Here is an 18,551-nt window from a genome sequence, read left to right as displayed (position 1 = left end):
AACGCCACGGAACACAGCCTACATTCTGCAAATGTGTGCGAACAAAAAAAAAAACAAAAAAAAAAACAGCACACGTACGAGCCACTGTGTCTGACATGTGCTGCTTTGGCCTGATGCGTGGATACAGAAATGCCACGGATCCCAGGTCTCCTCTCCCCTCTCCATTCCTCTCAGCATAGTGTGAGGCTCTGGTGCCGCTCAATGGGAGGATGGGGCAACTGCTGGTGGCTGCAGCAGCACCGAGGGACGCGCCAAGACCACCTGAACGCCGGCGTGTTGATATTCGAACGTATTTATCGGCAGCGTTTAAAATAAATGTGGTTACATGGGCAAAGGGAGGTGTAGATGGATAGCCCGGTCCTCCCTGCTCTTCGTAAATATGTGCAATAAGTTAGAGTCGTTTTTATTGGCTCCAAAAGTAGAGTCAAACGGCAAGAGAGTGGGCAATAAAGAGCTCCCCGGGTACAAATAAAACAAGCAGTCTCCTCCGAATATAGCCGCAATGAGATTTACCTCACAGGAAAGTCAAAGGAGATTTGTCAGTATCGTTATGGGACTGAGCTGAGCGTGTGATGAAGCCCTGATTTGGGTGGCTGATGACACAAGTTGGATGAAAAGTGGGTGACAGAGTGGGAGTTATTCGGTTGAGGGGTGACGTTCTTTTTTTTTGCGAGAGCTTCAAACACTCCTACACTTTTGCTTGGTGACGCCGAAAAAAGAAAACGGTGCCCATTTCCCCACTCGCTCGTGGATTATGAGCTGTCCAAGCAAAAGGTATGAGTGGGCGAACACAGAGCCATGACTCACTGTCAAATTCATATTGTGGCCGTGGCAGTATTCTTGGCTTTGGCTAAAAATAGTGCCCATTCTGTGGTGCGGAGCCAAGACAGTGATAAAACGGCTGGCTTTCTTTGCCAAAGGACCTGCTCGGGATGGGGGGAAAAAATCATTGCGGCTCTTCTCCGAATAAAACAAGCCTGAGTTCTAAATAACGCCACGAGCAAACGGAAATCCACCAGTATGGGAAGAAAGAAAGAGGGGGGGGGGGGGGGGGGAGAGAAAGAATCCGTGACCGGAACACATTAAGGCTGCGAGGACGTCAAAGTAAATGGATAGTAATGATAATCTGTTGAATGCCCAGCTCCGGTTGCACGATTTCCATTTGCAATTAATCATGTGCAGAAAACCCAGAGTCAGTTAATTAGGCCTTACCCCCCTCAAACACACACACACACACACACACACACTCTTAGAGAAAAAGAGGAAAGGGGGGAGAAAGTACATCCAATTATGTTTATGGATGCTTCATTGGTAACTTAGTGGTGTTTGGTGATGTGAGGAGGAGAAACTAAGAAGGAACAGTCCGAGAGAAGAGCATACCCCCCCCCCCCCCCCCCCCCCCCCCCCCCCCCCACACACACACACACACACACACACACACACACACACAACCTTTCGGACTCTGAACAGCATAATAATCAGCCCCCTGCTTCACAACCTCAACGGATTTCCTCATGCGAGCATCATCATCATCATCATCAGCAGCAGCAGCAGCAGCAGCTCTCTACCTGACTGAGAACCCCTCGTAATAGACAACCACACATCCACACAAACATTCAGCTCTTTTAATCCAGCTCCTGCTCCCTCTCCAAAAAAAAAAGCACCCCAACAAAACACCCAGCACAGTCCTTTATCGAAGCGCATCAGCAGAGTCAAGGAGAGACACGAGCTCAGTTGCGATTCCTGAGGCTCCTGCTGCCACCAAAATAGCCGCCCAGCCAGCCACCTATTAATAACTTTGAGTGGAAGCACAGCGACACATCGCAGCAAGGTTGGATCCCAAATGCGCCTTTAGGATGAGTGCGTGTTGCTGATTTGCATTCAGTAAGGAATCGGAGGAGGGTGGGCGATGGAGTGTGTGCGGAGGGGGGTGGCGGTGGTGGTAAGCCTTGCTGCATTTTGCATGTCTTCAGCCGGGAAAAGATGGGGACTTACCCTTTACTGAGGCGGCCAGCAGTCCCATATATAAGAGCAGCACCCGGCTCCAATGGTGCGCCTGCACTCCCGCCTTCATTAGAGCAAAAATCCGTATTCCGTCCCCCTTTCTGCATGCGCATTCCGGTCTCCTCCAAAGTCCCGTTGCTCCGTCCCGATTTGAAGCGGCGGTCATGGCAGGGCTGTGTCTCTGGTCTGGCAGGCGCGATGAGTTCTCAGATGGTCAGAAAAGGGAGATTCACTCGGTGTCGGCGCTGAGAAAAATCCCAATGCATGGAGGAGGCTCGGATCTCGCAGCTGGACTGAACCATGTCATGCGGGGACCGAGGGGTTCAGAGTCTCTGTCTGAGAAGATAGATTTCACACCTAAAAGGGGAGAAGAAGAAGAAGAGGAGGAGGAGGAGGAGGAGGAGGAGAAGAAGAAGGCGAACCGCGGGTGAGACGTGATTGAAGTGGTCAACGATCTACCCCACAGGAGCGAAAAATCCCTGGTCGGCTCCACATGTGTAACTGATATTACCAGACACACGGCAATACAAAAAACAGACACACACACAGAGATTCCTCCTTCAGTTTCTCCCGCAGCACTTATTTGTCCTTCGGTCTAATTTACCTCCAGTTAATAACAGCATTTGTGATAATCCACGTTTTTAACTCAGACCGAGATTCAAACGGGGAATGGCGAACGATGGAGAGCCAAATCCGGATCCAAGACAGAGGGGGGGGGGGAAAGCCTCGTTGGAGAAGTTGTCGAACAAGGTTGGAGTGTAGTCAGTGATGTTTTTGTAGAGAGAGAAATATGCGGTATGTATTCCCAGAATCAGCAGCTCTTGGCCACAGCGTCGTCTCGGGTCTGCGCGACGCCAAGATTCAGACTGCAGACCTGCTCCTTCTCTGCGCGTCTCTCTCTCTCTCTTTCTTTCCCTCCCTCCCTCTCTCTAACTCACCCGCCTCTCTCTCTCACACTCTCACATCCTCTCCAGTCATATCATATGCCCACATTTTCAAAAAAGCATGTTGGGAAATATCAGTTCACAGTGTCCAAAATAAACTGCGCAGGTGCTTGTGTGCGTAAAAAGGTCAAAAACGTTTTGTGATTGAAATCTTAACCAGTTATCAATCAATATTGGCGACTACACCAATAATAATAATAATAATAATAATAATAATAGGCATGAACTCCACCCTGTTCCAATTTGTTCCAGTGAGATTTAGGGACGCACGAGGCCATTGTCTCCACCCATTAAGACCAATCACGGGATTGCCCGGCAGTTTAACATAGCTGTCCACTTCCTGCTCACTAAACGTGAAATTGATGCTTAACAGGCTGGAACCCTGGCCAGTAAATTTGAATGTCATTTCCACTTTTGCATATGACCGATATAATTAGTTTTCCGCAATGCGCCGCGCGTGGAAACAGTTGGGATAATGAAATGCGCGTCGGCCTTCGACCCGCGTATATGATGGAGGTCATAAATAGTATTCACGCAACATTAAATGATGCTTTCCCCAACACTGGATTGCTCACCCGCCCTCCTCGGGCTGTTCTGGGGCACTGTTTTGCATCTGTTTTTCCTGGAGGGAAATGGATCCAACTGAGGTTCTGCAGCTTCGTTTGTGCCACACGTTTACACGTGTCTCAGAGAAAAGCTACAAGTTTGTGTGTGTACGAACAGCCTGTTATGGAGGTCTACATAAGGATGAAGAAATTATCTGCTGTTAAATCAGAATGAGTTGCTTCATGGAACAGCTCCTGTCCAACTTTTTTTTTTTGTCAGCTGACATGAGCAAACAGCACTAAGGGCTACCTGGAGAGACAAAATTGGATTTATGATGTTTGAAATGGCTTATTCACCGCTGAATCATCATTCGGGAATTGCAACTGGTTGCCGTGACAACCTGCCAAGATCATACCGGATATCTTTTCAAAAAAAGTGGTTCGAAACAAGGAATTGGATGCTGTTACAAGACAGATAAGTCTACGCGGGTGAACAACAGAGAAAATGATGCCACCAGAAGATACCTGGACGCAGCTAACTCCTAAAGAGTTCGGCAGTGCCTTTGCGCCTTTTCCTCGCTACACTTGGATTCATCCAAACGCACCGACAGACAGCTTTGACCGAGTCTGCAAAGTGATCTGGAGCAGAGCAAAGTGGCCTCCGGAGAAACCCGATGGAGGTGAAAGTTCAGAGCAGAGGTCAGCGGATAAAAACGGCATCAGCTCAGGCAGAAAGCCGAGTCGTGGGTAAGACCAAACATACACCGCCAACTACTGCACCACCACGTAGAAGCTGACGTTCATCTATGAAAGTTGCTTCATTTTAGACTCACTGTACACTGTAAAAAAAAACAAAAAACAAAACTGTAAATAAAAGAACGATAAAAACACAGTAAAATAAGAGAAAACAGTCATAATGTAAAAATAGTCATTTTGCACAACTAAAATACAAATCCTATAATTAACTTTACATATGATACTGTGTAATGTTTCAAATGAAGGATATTCGTGTACAATCAAATGAGATGGATGGATGGATATAACAATAAATGAAAACGGTGAAAATCTGACAGCAAGGAGGGCAGGAAAAATCCACTAAATGCAATGTAATACTGTTGCACTCAGATATTGTAAAAACACTGAAAACAAATAATGACAACACCGTAAACATTGTAAAATAATGCATTACTATTTATAAAAATACAGACTTTTTGATGTAGATGTTATTTACAGTTATTACGTTATTATGTTACAGTTATTTACATATGTGAATTTACTGTTTTGCATGACTTCAGTAGTTATTATTATTTAACTTCTTACTCTGCCAAGGGATGGGGCGGAGTTATGTGATGACCAGCGTTTGTTTATCTGTGCACAACATTACTCAAAAATGGAATAACGGATTTGGATGAAATTTTCAGGGAACTTCAGAAATGGCACAAGGACCACCTGGTTAGATTTTCGCAGTGATGTGGTTTATAGTCTGGATTCACAGATTTGTTGGATCATTGCGAGATAGTGGCATGGTGTCACTATAACTATGACAACAAGTGACTGCTACATCAGCTAACTGCTGACGATCACATGATTGCCATCCTATGACAAATTCACACTGCAAACTTCTCTATCAGAAGTCATCCAAATGACTGAGCATCCTTGTTGGGATATTGCATTCTCTGAGTGCTTTTCCTGTCAGTAATGTAATAAAACAGTTGAAAGCTGTAAAATGATTTGTAAAGAACTATTTATCATATAGCCATGTAAATTATAGAGCCATTGTGTCTTTTATGTGTTAACGGTTACAAAATCTATATAACTTTAGAAATACATTTACAGCATTAAACTTGAATTTACCAGTTGTATCTATTAAATATAAAGGACATATTTAGGAAATTACAACAAATTTGCAAATGTAAAACTGCAAAAAAAAAATTTTGTCAAAGAAATACATTTTCATTTATGGTTGGTCAAGCTTTTTAAATGTTATTTTATATTAGATAATTAAATATACACTATTTGTGCAATGTTATTCATATTTTAATGTAATTCTAAAATTGCAGAAGTGAAATCAGTAAAGTAAAAAAGAAAAAATACAGACCTTAATTTTACAGAGCAGGCTTTGAAAAATGTAATTGACTGGTGTCCGGCAGCAGCACAGTGACAAATGCTGGTAGCTTTTTTTTTCTTCTTCAAAATAAGCCATCATGTCCATATTCATAGGGGAAACTATGCCCATAATATGAGTCTCTCATTGCCTGTTAAACAGCTCAACTGAAGGAGTTTTACAGTTAATGGACTGCGACTCATTTGAGGAGCCAATTGGGCATTTTTGACCTGTAAGCTTCTGTACAAGCTGCTGTTGTTGGCTACGGTGTCATTTTAAAGAACCCCTCCGATGAAAAGCAAAGTTTGGACCTTGTTAACATGTCCATATCGTGTTTTATACGCTTAAAGGCAAACCACGTGTGAAATAAGCAGCCAACACCACGGCAGAGAATTTCTACCTACAAACTGTAGTAGTGCACCAAAGAACTGAAAGACACAGATTCGGACTTCCAGGGTGTGGTACAGGACTTTTGTTATTATTATTTGTGTTACTATTCAAAATGGTCTTCTGTTTTGAACATAAATGGTTGAATTACTGCAATATTCTGTTTGAGCAAAGTGAGCTGGTGTGCTCCAGCTGCAGCCAGTGGTAAAGAGTGAGTGAAGACAGAGTCAGGGATTTCACTGATATAAAATCTAGAAGCAACAATGATGTTACATTTAAGTCATTTTAAGGCAGGACATGAGTTGCATCTAAAAAATGTAATTTGTACATTTTTAGGGTTATTTCAGTGACTTGAAAGCAATTTTAATATTCATTACAAGTATTTGTGTAAAGCAAAGAGGCCTATAGGAGAAAAATAATGCATTAATGGATTACTGGATTAATAGGAGTTGAACCCATTTCTAACCCGGGTCTCAACATTGCACTTGGAGATCAGCTGCGGTCACAGACCCACAGTATAATGTTCATGTAGAGCATCTGCTCAGCAGCCCCCCTGAGCTTCCATGACGTCTCCGTTATCATAAGCGTCCCGAGTCTCACCGGACCGTCTGTTCTGCATCGCGGCTCAACAGTCGACAGGCTGGTGACTAAAGAGTAGCCTCATTAAAAAGTCATGGTTTGAAGCGGGTGCCACACTACACAATCAGTATGCTGCCAGGGGCCCAGACATTGTTTCTTTTCCAAGCACAGTGTTGGGTTCAACTAAAAATCCAGTAATGGAATTATGGAAATTCATGCGGTATACTGTATCAACTGGCTGACCTATGGGGTCAACCAGCTGGATATTACTCAGGACCAAACATAATGTTCATTTTACACAGAGATGTATTGTTGCATCTTTAAATATAATGTAAATGTGCAGAAAAATCTGGCAGTACCTCCAATTAAACCTGTTTCAAGTCCTAAAAAGAAAACATTTGAGTACTCTGGGGACATGTGAAATTATGTGGCACCACTATCAGACTTTCCACTCTCCTTTAGAAAAAAAAAAATGTTGCATACAAGACTACATCAGCAAGTTAACCTTTAAGTAGCAGCAGCTATGGTGTGATAGCCTGTTACCTACACAAGATGTGTTAACCCCACCACACTCCCACACGTCTGCACTTCTCTTCCTGTCCAGGGCTGAGGAGCAGCAGAAAGAGACAGATGATTTGAGTGTGAGCATGCCGTATGAGAAGGACAAGAAGCAATACCACACTGACTTCATCCTTCCCTGTCCTTATCTCTCGGGCCGCAGATATCCCCATGTTGCCCAAACTGCATGGGTAGCGAGCTCTGTGATGAAAATAGAGATGGAACTAAATAAGGAAGACTCAGAGAGGAAAAGAAAGTTGGTGAGGCTAAAGCTGTTTGATATGTTGGTTTAATCTAATGCTTTTCACGGCAAAAACATCAAAACATTATTAACTGTGTTGTGCTACATACATGCTAATTAAGTAAGTAATGCAGTATTTTCTACATTCAATTGATTGTCATTTCAGGAGAAAGATGTGGGAGATAAACAAAGGAGTATGGAAGATTCTGTTGAGAAGATTCCAGTGTCTCAATCTGAACCTAAAACACAACCTCTGCTGACAGATCCTGTCTGCAGTGCGCCCAACGACCACACTCTACGCACACGAAACAAAAAACCTTTGCCTCGTGCTAAACTACGAAGAGAAACGTGTGAAAGTGAGGACGAGCAGGATGCAAGAAGCAGATCAAGCAGCAAATCTAGTGATGATGACACCGTCACATTACCTGGGCTGAAAGATTGTGCCACTGATAGCTGTGACGACGACACAGTGAGTGACACAAATGAGGTGAAGGAAAACAACATCCCACATTCGCCTGATGAATTAAGCTCTGACAGTGTGCAGGATTCCCCATCTAGCATGGAAAAAGACTGCCCTCCACTCCCTACCAGGAAGGCTGGCATTAAACTCCGTCCCACACGGCCCTCAGCTTTGGGGAAGATGCGCAGCCAGTGGGAGATTCCCCTTTCATTCCACCCAGATGACATCCCCACTGCCACTTTGGCAAGTGCCGCAGTTGCCCCTGTGCAGGCTGCTGTCCAACGCAAAGGAAAAGCACCGCGGGCAAACTCAAAAACCAACGGACCACCACCACTAGCAGTTCAGTTCATTTATTTATTTCAAACATGTAATTAATAACATTCAATGAATGATTCACAAAAACAACTAAATAGTCCATCATGCTTCTCATATAAGGAGAATGAAAGGAAAACAAAAGCTTCAACATGTTCGAAAGGGAGTGGGAAGAAGTTAAAACTTATTTAAACCACCCTTAAATTCATTCACCCATTACAATCAGCTCCATGAAATATTCAATGAAAAACTAATTCACTGCCAACATTTTTGCTTAGGCAAAAAGACAAATAACTTCAACACTGTACATTAATCAATTGCAAATCAATACTACTGTGCACCCCTAGTGGTCATTATGTTCATCTTCACTGTACCTTATAAAGATTTTTTGTTTGTATTCATATTTAAACCGGATGATGCTTGAACATTGTTACAGTTCCAGGTCAAGATTATTCCAGAGCCGTACCCCATTTATTGTAGGGCTAAAACTTTTCATTGTTGTTCTATGCTGTGGCATCCTAAAATGTAATTCTTCTCTTAATGTATAACCGCTAGCCCAGGATCTGGGCTAACGTTGCAGCAGCAGCAGTCCCGGTGCAGCAGCCAGCTTATGACCTATTGGCTGACTTCCCTGCTCTCCAGCCCTCAGAGAAGCCTTTCGTGCTGGGCGTATTGCATCATGGCAATCCCAAGACCAAAGCTGCAAAAGGGAAAAGAGGTCTTACTCACTCAACAAACCGCTGCCAAGACAGTGGGGTTTCCCATGAGAAGAGATTGGAAAACGTGGCCCACGAGGTCCGCTCCATCTGTGCAGGAGATCAAAAATCTACGGTGGACTTCCAAACACTTGGCTTGGTCAGGCAAAGCAGCTCTCCTACCATCAGCTGTGAGGAGCTGAGGGCCAACAACAAGCCGCCTCCTAGAGGTAATAAATCTGCCATGTGTCTCCGTCTAGCTGTGCTGGTTACTGTAAAAACCTCTCCTTTTATCAGTCGGTGTAAATAATCAGGTTGTCACTGATGCAACTTTGTGCCACAAATACACAAATTCACAACATCCGTGTCCGAAAATGTCTCATTGATATTGATGATTCTGTCATATTGTGCTAATTAAAGCAGGGAGAGAAGCAGCAGCACCTGTCCCACGCTTTTAGAAGATGCTGAGTTCAAATTTTGTAACAATCTAGCTCGCAAAGTTTTTGAATCTCATTTAATGAGGTTCTTTTGTTTCTGCCACACACAATGCAGGTGGCTTCACTAGCTCATTTACTGAACCTAAAACCTACTTTTTGATCCTGAGTTGTCTCGAGACCAAAAGAGCCAAATTGCACCAACCTTACCAAATAGGGAGCAGTGCTGTCTGCCTCCATTAATCCCCAACCACTTCACCCAACCACCCGCGAGTGCAAACACGCACGTACACGCAAACGTTGCATCTTTCTGTGTAGGTGCTAACACACTGTGACTGTGCATCGTTGTTGCAAAAGAAATACTTCTTTAGTTGGATGACTCAGTGGGAAAATGTTTTCATAATGAGGGGATTACTGGGCAGTGGCAAAGTGAATTACACGGTGAGCCTTCCATAGTGGCTGTTGGTGCAGAACGGAGCAGTGGACACAGATATGAATTAAGTCAACAACAACTCAAGTACACTGTGTTAATTCTGCTAGAGAGTCTGCCTTGTAGGGTGCATGCAGTTTACCAATATGAAATCCTGTAAGGGTGATGGGTGACAAATTAAAGGAAAAAAAAACTGCACCTTTGATCCCTGCAATTAAGGGATTCCGTAGTTCTCCACCACCATCATCAAAGCCCAGATGTGACAATATCCTTTAAAGGAATGGGGTTACGTATCTCCAGTAGAGTTCCAGACACTTGCGGAATCGACACAAAAGTGCATCAAAACTGTTCTGGCAGTATGTGGTGGCCCAACAGTTTACTAAGACACTTGATGTTGGTTTATTCTTTAATTTGTCATCCAGCTCTTATAACTTTGTCACATTGTATTTGGTTCTGTTTGATCCCTCCTCTGCCTCCTACCAGGTGCTTGGCTGCAGCTAAAGGCAGCTCTTCTCTGCTCAGTAATTGTGCATATGCGACACATACTGCTAGCACTCCTCCTGCAGTTTGCAGTCAGTGCTGATATGATAGAATATACTCTCTGATAGCATAGCCCTGTTGATTCAATAGCACTTTGCTGATCCCCCGAGGGGAGGCTGCTGAGAATTCCTTTTGCTGTGGAAAAGAACACAATTCTATTAAGCTTACCCTCTGCATCACACCTAACATGACACAGGCCAGACAAGACAGCGTGCACGCGATATAGCTCCAGCAGTAATTCATGCTCCCTTTCTGTGCGTATTGCGGTTGCAGGTACAGATGGCATGCCTGTTAATGCCAGGACCTGGGCTAGCGCTGCCAAAGCGGGCATGAAGCAAGCAGCTGCCCCTCAGGAGAAAGCCAGACCTTGTACCTTTCAGCAGATAGTTACCATTAATGGAGCCAAAGGTAAGTTTATACTTTGGCATCTATATCCTATGTGTGTGCTGGTGTTGGAAGATGCGCAAGGATATTATGTTTCACGGTGGGCCACATGAAGAATTCATCATGATCGTCACTAGTTGGGAACATTTATTTTGCAAAGTTAACCAAGCTAAAGACTACAACAAATCATCCTTTTTAATACATTTCTATCTCATTATGAAATAAATTGTGATATTTTGGTATATTTAGTGGATGTAAATGAGGCTGAGGTTGGGATGATTGGTGCTAAATCTCACACCAGTGCTACTGTTACTGTGACATCGATTAATCCGCGCCTTTTATCAAGCTCAACACTGAACACTGACAGATTGCTGGCACAGTTAGAGGTGGTCTGATATTGACATAAATATTAAAGTGACATTTTAACGACATAAATAAGTGATCTTGCCAGTTTGAAGGCATTCATCCCACAGCAGTAAATAGGAGATGTGATCCTGTGTATTATCTCATTATATTGACCCTGCAGTTTCTGGTCCGAAATGAGATGTTGCAAGTCCAATATAACTTTACTGTGCATCTTCCTGTACTCAACTACACTCTTATCTGTGACTGGAAGATGTTGAAACTTTGACTTTAAAGCTGGCCAATCATCAAATTTGGCTTGACATTAGAGCTATTTTAAATTGGTTTAGGCATGGACAGGCAGCCTTCAGAGTTAACTTTTCAAATTTCCCAAATTTCATTTGGAAATTTGAGGATATCATCACCTAAATTTAATGAGTCGGTCATTTGTTTCTCTGTGGAAGCTGCCTTTCTGATGCTGTATATCTGGAGTGAGAATTTAAATTTGGAGCTGCACCATGCAGTCATGGCTGTTTTGTGGGTGAATGTTTAAATGTGTTGCAGTCAAAAACTGTTAGTATTCAGAAGCTGCAGACATGTAAATGCATTAACCTTGTGAGCTAAAGCATTTAAAAACATAAAAACTTCACTGTGCTTTAATTAAATGCCTGTAAATTCCTGAAAGCATTTGATTAAAAATGTGGATGTCACTGACGCCACTCTTGTATAGTCAACAGTCCCAATAATCATCAGCATAAATCGATTTTTTTTTTTCATTACAATGTATACTTCATCTGGAACTTCACAGAGAGATTGCAAGCAATTTTTCAAACTAATAACTACTATAAAAACTGTATCAAGAAAGCAGGTCCAGGATTAATGCTTCCAACATTCTTCCTCATAGTCATTTGTCATTTTCTTTCTGTAATCTGTTCTCCTTTCATAGCTGGGTATTCTGCTGCTCTGAAGTTTTCCAACAAAGTGACTCCTTCACATCTGGGAGCCAGTCCGAGGGTAACTGCTTCTTGTCAAGGCCCTCCACTTCGCAACCTACACCGCTTTGTCAAACCTGGTTACTCTCCTGCCCTTCAAGTGAATACAATGAAACTGATTAACAAATATACACATGATCCTGCACTTAATCAGTAAGTGTAGTATCACCTTATCAGTCTCCAGTGATACTGCTGATAAAGCCTACAACTGAATAGTTATAAGATCTTCATCTATCTGATTACCTACTTTTAATTGCTTCCTGATTATATGCATTTTAAAGAATACTCAGAGTTCAGATCTTGAACCGGAATCGAGGGAGAGATTTCCTTTGAAGTGGATATCACTTTGCAGTGACCCACAGCATCACAGCACTACTAATCTTGAATTTTTGCTCGGCTAAAGAGCATTCACAGGAGATCAGAGGCTCGCATGAATATCTGTTAAACCCAGTTCTCATCCCAACAATGTTGCTGATGCTGCAACGAACTCAGGAAACAAAGAGACACCGCAGAGAAGAAGTAGCTCTCCTTTGTCATCTTAAAATATATTTTAAAGCTATTATTGCTATTCCCACTAGCACAGATATTCACTAAATACATTTTAGTCCCTCCATCTCCATTGTTTGCCATTGTCCTTGGTGGTTGCCTGCTGTAGTCAGTTAATCTATGACTGATATATTTCAGTTAATTGACGTAACATTGTGCTCATGCACCCGTCAATGAATTTAACTTACTTTGTCATCTGACTTCTCTCATAAGGGCAAACCATCTGTGTGAAAACCTGTCGAAATACTATCTCTCAGCCAGCTGTGCTAAATTATTTTCATGTACTCAGACCAAAAAAAACCCAAAATCTGTTCCGCTGACAACCAGTAAGGTTATCTGCATTCAGGCCAATACAAAATAATCCAGCCACTCAACCTAGCATTCTAAAGCATATTGTCTAGCTGTAATGGATTGTTGTCAACTCAAATAACCTTGTCTTCAGCTGTCCTCCTTTGCTCTGCTCCATCTGCTACTGTTTAGTCCCTGTGTGTCTCTTTCCACACAGTGGATTAGACACAGTAGGTAAAACAGACACATACAGACTGGAATGAAAAAAACATAACACAGCAAAGGAAAAAAAAAAAGTAGAGCAGCTAACCACCAATACAGACTTTCTCACTGAGCTGAAGTCGAATGGGTTACATAAATTAGGTAAATAACATAAATAAAATAATTTATTTTGTTGTTTTTTGGGATACTGGCTCAATGCTGAACGTCCCTTAATGCTTTACAAAGGGTGTGGGGGGGAAACTTTCGTCGCCTGTTGTCTGAAGATACACATGGGGAGGGCCAGCAATTTCAAAGGGAGGGACTCACATGCACTAAAATGTGTGAGTAGCTTGGGAGGCTGCAAAACAGAACAGAGAAGCTGAGGCTACAACACAAAAACAGTGAGAGAGACCTCACTCTCTAGTAAGGACACCATTCCTCCATTATAGCTTTACAATGGAGATGTTTGCTGCTATATTAATGCTTTACCCATGTTCAAAATCTCACATATTGCACCTTTAAGATGATTTGACAGTGACTAGAAACTGACACATCAGATGTCAGTCAACAAGAATAAGCACCAGTGATAAAATTGTGTTTTTCTGGGAAAATATCTTAAAAATAGCTAACTATAAACATGCAATTAGAAGAAACAAGCATCTGCAGCGATTTAGCCCTGCCAAGTATAGTATGAGCAATGCAAATGTGTGATAATGTATGCCACTGCTATGGCAATTTTGCTTTTATATAATAGCAATGCCAAGTCTCACGCAGTAAAAAATGGAAAGAGATCATTCCTGCGGGGTACAATCTGTATGTTTGCAGCATTTAAACAATTCACAGCCACTTATACAAAAACAAGAGCGCAGGTCAGTCCGCTGATAATGTCAATATTTTTTTCAGATTTAGTAGTAGTATTGCAACTGGCACTGCAATTACTCTTGTCCTCCATCTGAAGTGTTTTTAGGCCATGTAGAAATGGAGTTCAATCAAAACTGAGCACACACTGAAATTCCACTCCTTAAAGGAAGGGTTATATTTACCTTTTGAGAAGCATGCATTTGTTTTTGAGTTAAAAAAAGAAACTTCTACTCTCATGACAGTTAACCTCGCTCTGTTATGATGTCAGAACACGGCTTTTTTATGAAGCAAACAAACAAGATATGATATGTTAATTAGTGAGTTTAAGAGGTGCTGGAGGGCAAAGTTTTCAGCATAGACCATCTAGCCGGTTGCCTAGGGCGACTAGCTCGAGAGCCATCAAAAAAGGAGAAGAAATATTTTGTAATTACTCCTGATCTGCTTTTAAAAGTCTGTCACCGACTTCTAATGTGCCTCTTACATTACGTTCCTCTTCAAGAGCTCACACTGTACTAAACATCTGATACTGAAACTATAGACAAGCTGTAGAATAACACTGTGCTGGGGGTTGACACACACACGTGACCTGATGTTTTTCGGCTAACACTGCCGTGAGTCATGTATGAGTAACCAGGTCACTTCTGCACCAACCAAACATTATGATTCACACCTCCATAAAGCTACATAGAGATAACCCTGTATGTGCACAGGTATGTTCTCAACCTGAGCAAAGTAGTCAGTGGGTTTAACAAAAGAAATCATGATATGAACGGTGACCTACACTCTGAATAAGGTCGGTGATGTTATGAGTAAGCAAATCCAGGCACTGATTGGTAGCCTATCAGGTATAAATCCTGATGTTTTCTCCGACAATGACAGCTGCAACTCCAGAGTGCTCCATTAAAACACTGAAAGCTTTCGATAGTGAGTGATCCCTTTAGCCACAAAATATATAAAAAATAGTCACTAGTTTCAGCTTCAGTTATGTAACAGCAGTGCTGCAGTGGACACTGCACAACACACATCTGAAAATTGATGCTGTCATTTTGGCAATTTGTTAAAGACTCCCTTCAGAGGAAATCAAACTTTTCAAATTGTTAACATGCCGATATTGTGTTTTTATATACTAGAAGACACATCATGAGTAAAATAAGCAGCCAACATCACACCAGAGCATGCAGTGCACTAAGGACTGTCTCCATAACGTTCTTATCAGAATTGCTTTCTAATCATAACATGTTTGGTTGATTTACTCCAGTATTACAGCTTGCTATTCTGCAGCAGAAAATCTTTTGACAGTGATTTAGAAGAGTTGTGGGTGAGCTGCTGTGCTTGTGCTGCAGTCAGTGGGGAAAAGTTGTGCATGTAGAGAGAGAAGCAACAGTGTCGTTCAGTTCAAGCCATAAACTTTGATACACAGAGATGAGTTTTTAGTGAATAAATCAGTGACTGGAGAGAGGCTTTAATAATACCAAAGATGAATAACAATGACTAGCATGCATGCAACTGACAGAGCATGTTGGTGACGGGACACATAGCAAAAGTTGCATAAAGTTGCATTTGTAATAATAATTTGTAATAGCTGTCAAATAATATAGCAATATAAATAGACCACTCAGGGGCACCAGTGGATGTCTTGCCTTAGGCACAGCAAATGTCAAGAGATGGCACTGCGGTGCTGGTAGGTGGACTATTTTAACCTTTGGACAGAACTTTGGCCAGTTGTTTCCCCTCTCTGTCCAGTCTAAGCTAAGCAATTGCTGGCTTTAGATTAATGCTGAGCATACAGAAAAAAAAAGTTTGTAATAGCATTTTGGAAGAGGGAGCTGCATATTTTGAAACTTCATTTAACGCCACTCGGCTCTGTCTCTGGTGCTCCAATGTTACAGATGCATTAAATATGTACGCATATGTAGATGTGGTAGTTTAACCCGGACAAGGCTCTCATGTATTCAAACAATCAATCACCGAAGGATAAAAAACTGATCTTTCATTAGACTTTCTTGATGCCCTTTAAACTATTTCAGTGTTGATTCAGTGGGGAGTCAGCAGTGTCAAGTAAGCAGTAAATTTGTCTTCTCCATGTAAAAACAGAACACTATATTTTCACATTTCCATCTCTTTCTCAATCTTTCCTCACTCTGCCCTTTCCATCTCTGACCTATTTAAATTTGGGTCGCACTTTCTTTTACCATGTGCGATGGTGACAGTGACAGCAAGGCTTACTGCACTCAGAGGTTTGCCCCTTTGGCCTCAGCACTTCCAATCCAGCAGGATAATTACTGAAGCTGCAATGCACATTCCCCCTGGGTGGAAGTGGCAATATGGGGGTGTCTTGGTGTCAGCTGAGAAATGAGATGCAAGGAGGCAAGCTTGAGCGAGAGAGAGAGCGAGGGAGAGAGAGAGAGAGGGAGACACAGGGAGGGAGACAGTAAAATGCGTGACGGTGATGGAGAGAGACATTATAAAAGTTTTATTTTTGGCAGCAAAAAAGCTGATGCTGAGATGCAAGTAAATGTTTATAGAGAGTGTGAAAAAGTTATGAGTACTATTTCAGACATCGGCACGTTTTTAAAGCCTCTCTCTCCGTCTCACATACCTGTTCTTATTCTGGTGCTGACCATAACCCAAATATTCTGATATTAAAATTTCACAGGAAAGAGGGAAAGGGTAGAGTCTGGAAAAAAAAAAATCAGATAGTGAGAAGCTAAAGAGGTTTTTTTTTTAAATTTTTTTTTTATCAGGAGTGGGTGTATGGGCTAGAACGCTTCAAGAATGGATGATAGTAACTACTTGGGTCTTGGTGAAGGCCTCTCAGATAGAACCAAGGTCCTTTATGTATGCTCACAGTGTGTTTTTTTTATTCTCCCAGTCTTTCAATATGCTTTGTGTAGCACTGAGTTACACTACTTCTACCTCCGTATCAAATCCAACTTATTAGATATTACCTCGAAGAGAGAGCAATTAAGTGAAGATCCTTTTTATCGTGTTGGCATTTGGGTGCCACAACATCCAAACTAAAAAAAAAACAGCAACCAATTGACAATTAAAAATGTACCACTCTTGGCAGAGGGAGAAAAAGAATTGTTCGGTTTAGTGGCCTGATCGATGGGGCGTTGAAAATGTGCGATTGTCAGAAACGAGGCACGTTTGGAGGGACGTGAGAGGAGGAGGAGGAAGAGGAGGATGCTTGGCGGCAATTGTGCAATTGAGCTTGTGTTGCCCTTCAGCCTGTGTAAGTGTGTGAGTGGCAGAGACATAGGCCAAAGTTTTCCCTCTTGCGTTCTTCTGTCTTCTTCCAGCTAATAAGGCTGTCTCTGAGCTGTTGCTAGGCTACACTGGTCTGTTGTTATTCTCTGGCAGGTGGCCTTTTCCCTCTTCAAGTCTGTGTGTTTGTGCATGAATTTGTGTGTGTATATTTGATAGCAGTTTGCAACTGAGCAAAACAGAGACAGGTAGACAGAGACCGAACGGCAGCGCCTAAAATGAAGGACAAGGAATGTGATCAGGAGTTTGACCCTGAAGATCCATCATTGTCTTGCTTTTCTGCATTACAAACATCTTCGCTACATCGATATGTTTGCATGTTGGCATACGTGACTTGTTCACGAAGGGGATGCATCTGCCCACATTGGAATGAAAGTGATTCCAGCAGCATGTCCATTTGATCACAGACATGTAGTTTCTACTTCTGTGAACTCGGCAGAGGCAATCTTTAAAGTAAGGAGGCTGAAAACTGTTGTAACTAGGCAACGGAATAAGGTTCTATGCATCGTGATTTCTGCTGTAAAAGGAAAAAAAGAAACAAACTTCAAAGCCCCTAAAGAATATGGCACAGTTGTCCCTCTTAAGACTCATGGAGGTGGAGGAAGCTTAATCTGATACAGATCCATAGATTGGTTTTAGGGCATGAGAGAGACAGAGGTCCAATCAATGTGTTTGCTCATAATCAGGAAATCTGCTCTGTGCCTCTTTCCTTTCCAGCCCCCATGTTAACCCTTAAGTTGCTGAGAGGAGGGTCCCCAAGCCCCCTTGTAAAATCTTAATGGGGGGAAATAAACTGGAAACTGGTGCAACAGTTAAGGATTCACTAAATAAGAAAGGCACAAAATGACCATATAGTTCCTGAGCCTTCCTAATGACTCAGAGATGAGGTTTTTGGCTTTCAGAGCTCACTCTCCAGTCTGCACTCTGTTTTGGATCAACCCCTCCCCACCCACGATTTGGCATTTTCAAATGCTCAAAGATGGAGGATGGTGCTATGAGTGAGCGCCTGGCATCACAAGGCATTTTACTCTCCAGCCAAAATGCAAATGACAAAGCAGCATTATTATTATCATCATTACTGCACTGCTTTACATCATGATAAATTACCTCTTGACTGCAATTGTCAACTGGATCTCTGCTCTAATTAGCTAATTTGCTCATCTCTGCAGTGAAAAAGTGATTTTATGATTAATATGATTCAAAGCCGGGCAACATATATAATAAAGCTTGATTAACGACAATTAGTATTTAATAGGAATGATTGAACTTTGCACTTTTTTTCTCATCATTATGGTGTGTTAATACGAGTGTGGAAAGCTAGTTCCCATTCAATCCCGTGCTCTGCTGCTTAAAGTTTAGAAAACTGCTGTCAGCAGCATAAAACTGTTGTTTTTGGCAAAAACAAAGGAGAGCGCTGCATTAAGCTGTGCAAAGAGT

General features: G+C 42.2%; 2 protein-coding genes across 2 annotated transcripts in view; one reads left to right on the top strand and one right to left on the bottom strand.

Moving 5' to 3' along the window:
- The window catches only part of csmd2 (CUB and Sushi multiple domains 2), a 251,381-nt gene extending 248,509 nt beyond the window's left edge, over positions 1-2,872 (bottom strand). The window contains 1 exon segment of the mRNA XM_051955076.1: positions 1,996-2,872. Coding sequence (XP_051811036.1) covers positions 1,996-2,170 — 175 coding nt within the window. The 5' untranslated portion in view covers positions 2,171-2,872.
- A 160-nt stretch (positions 2,873-3,032) lies between these two features.
- Positions 3,033-18,551, top strand: part of LOC127535992 (uncharacterized) — a 30,977-nt gene continuing 15,458 nt past the window's right edge. The window contains exons 1-6 of the mRNA XM_051955075.1: positions 3,033-4,240; positions 7,168-7,381; positions 7,529-8,161; positions 8,690-9,059; positions 10,507-10,641; positions 11,906-12,051. Of these exons, the coding sequence (XP_051811035.1) occupies positions 3,999-4,240; positions 7,168-7,381; positions 7,529-8,161; positions 8,690-9,059; positions 10,507-10,641; positions 11,906-12,051 (1,740 nt within the window). The 5' untranslated portion in view covers positions 3,033-3,998. The remainder of the gene's footprint in view (positions 4,241-7,167; positions 7,382-7,528; positions 8,162-8,689; positions 9,060-10,506; positions 10,642-11,905; positions 12,052-18,551) is intronic.

The sequence above is a fragment of the Acanthochromis polyacanthus genome, chromosome 11 (assembly GCF_021347895.1).
Source record: "Acanthochromis polyacanthus isolate Apoly-LR-REF ecotype Palm Island chromosome 11, KAUST_Apoly_ChrSc, whole genome shotgun sequence".
NCBI classification, from domain to species: Eukaryota; Metazoa; Chordata; class Actinopteri; family Pomacentridae; genus Acanthochromis; species Acanthochromis polyacanthus.
Note: the sequence above shows the minus strand (reverse complement) of the source record. Positions and strands in the feature narration are given on the sequence as shown.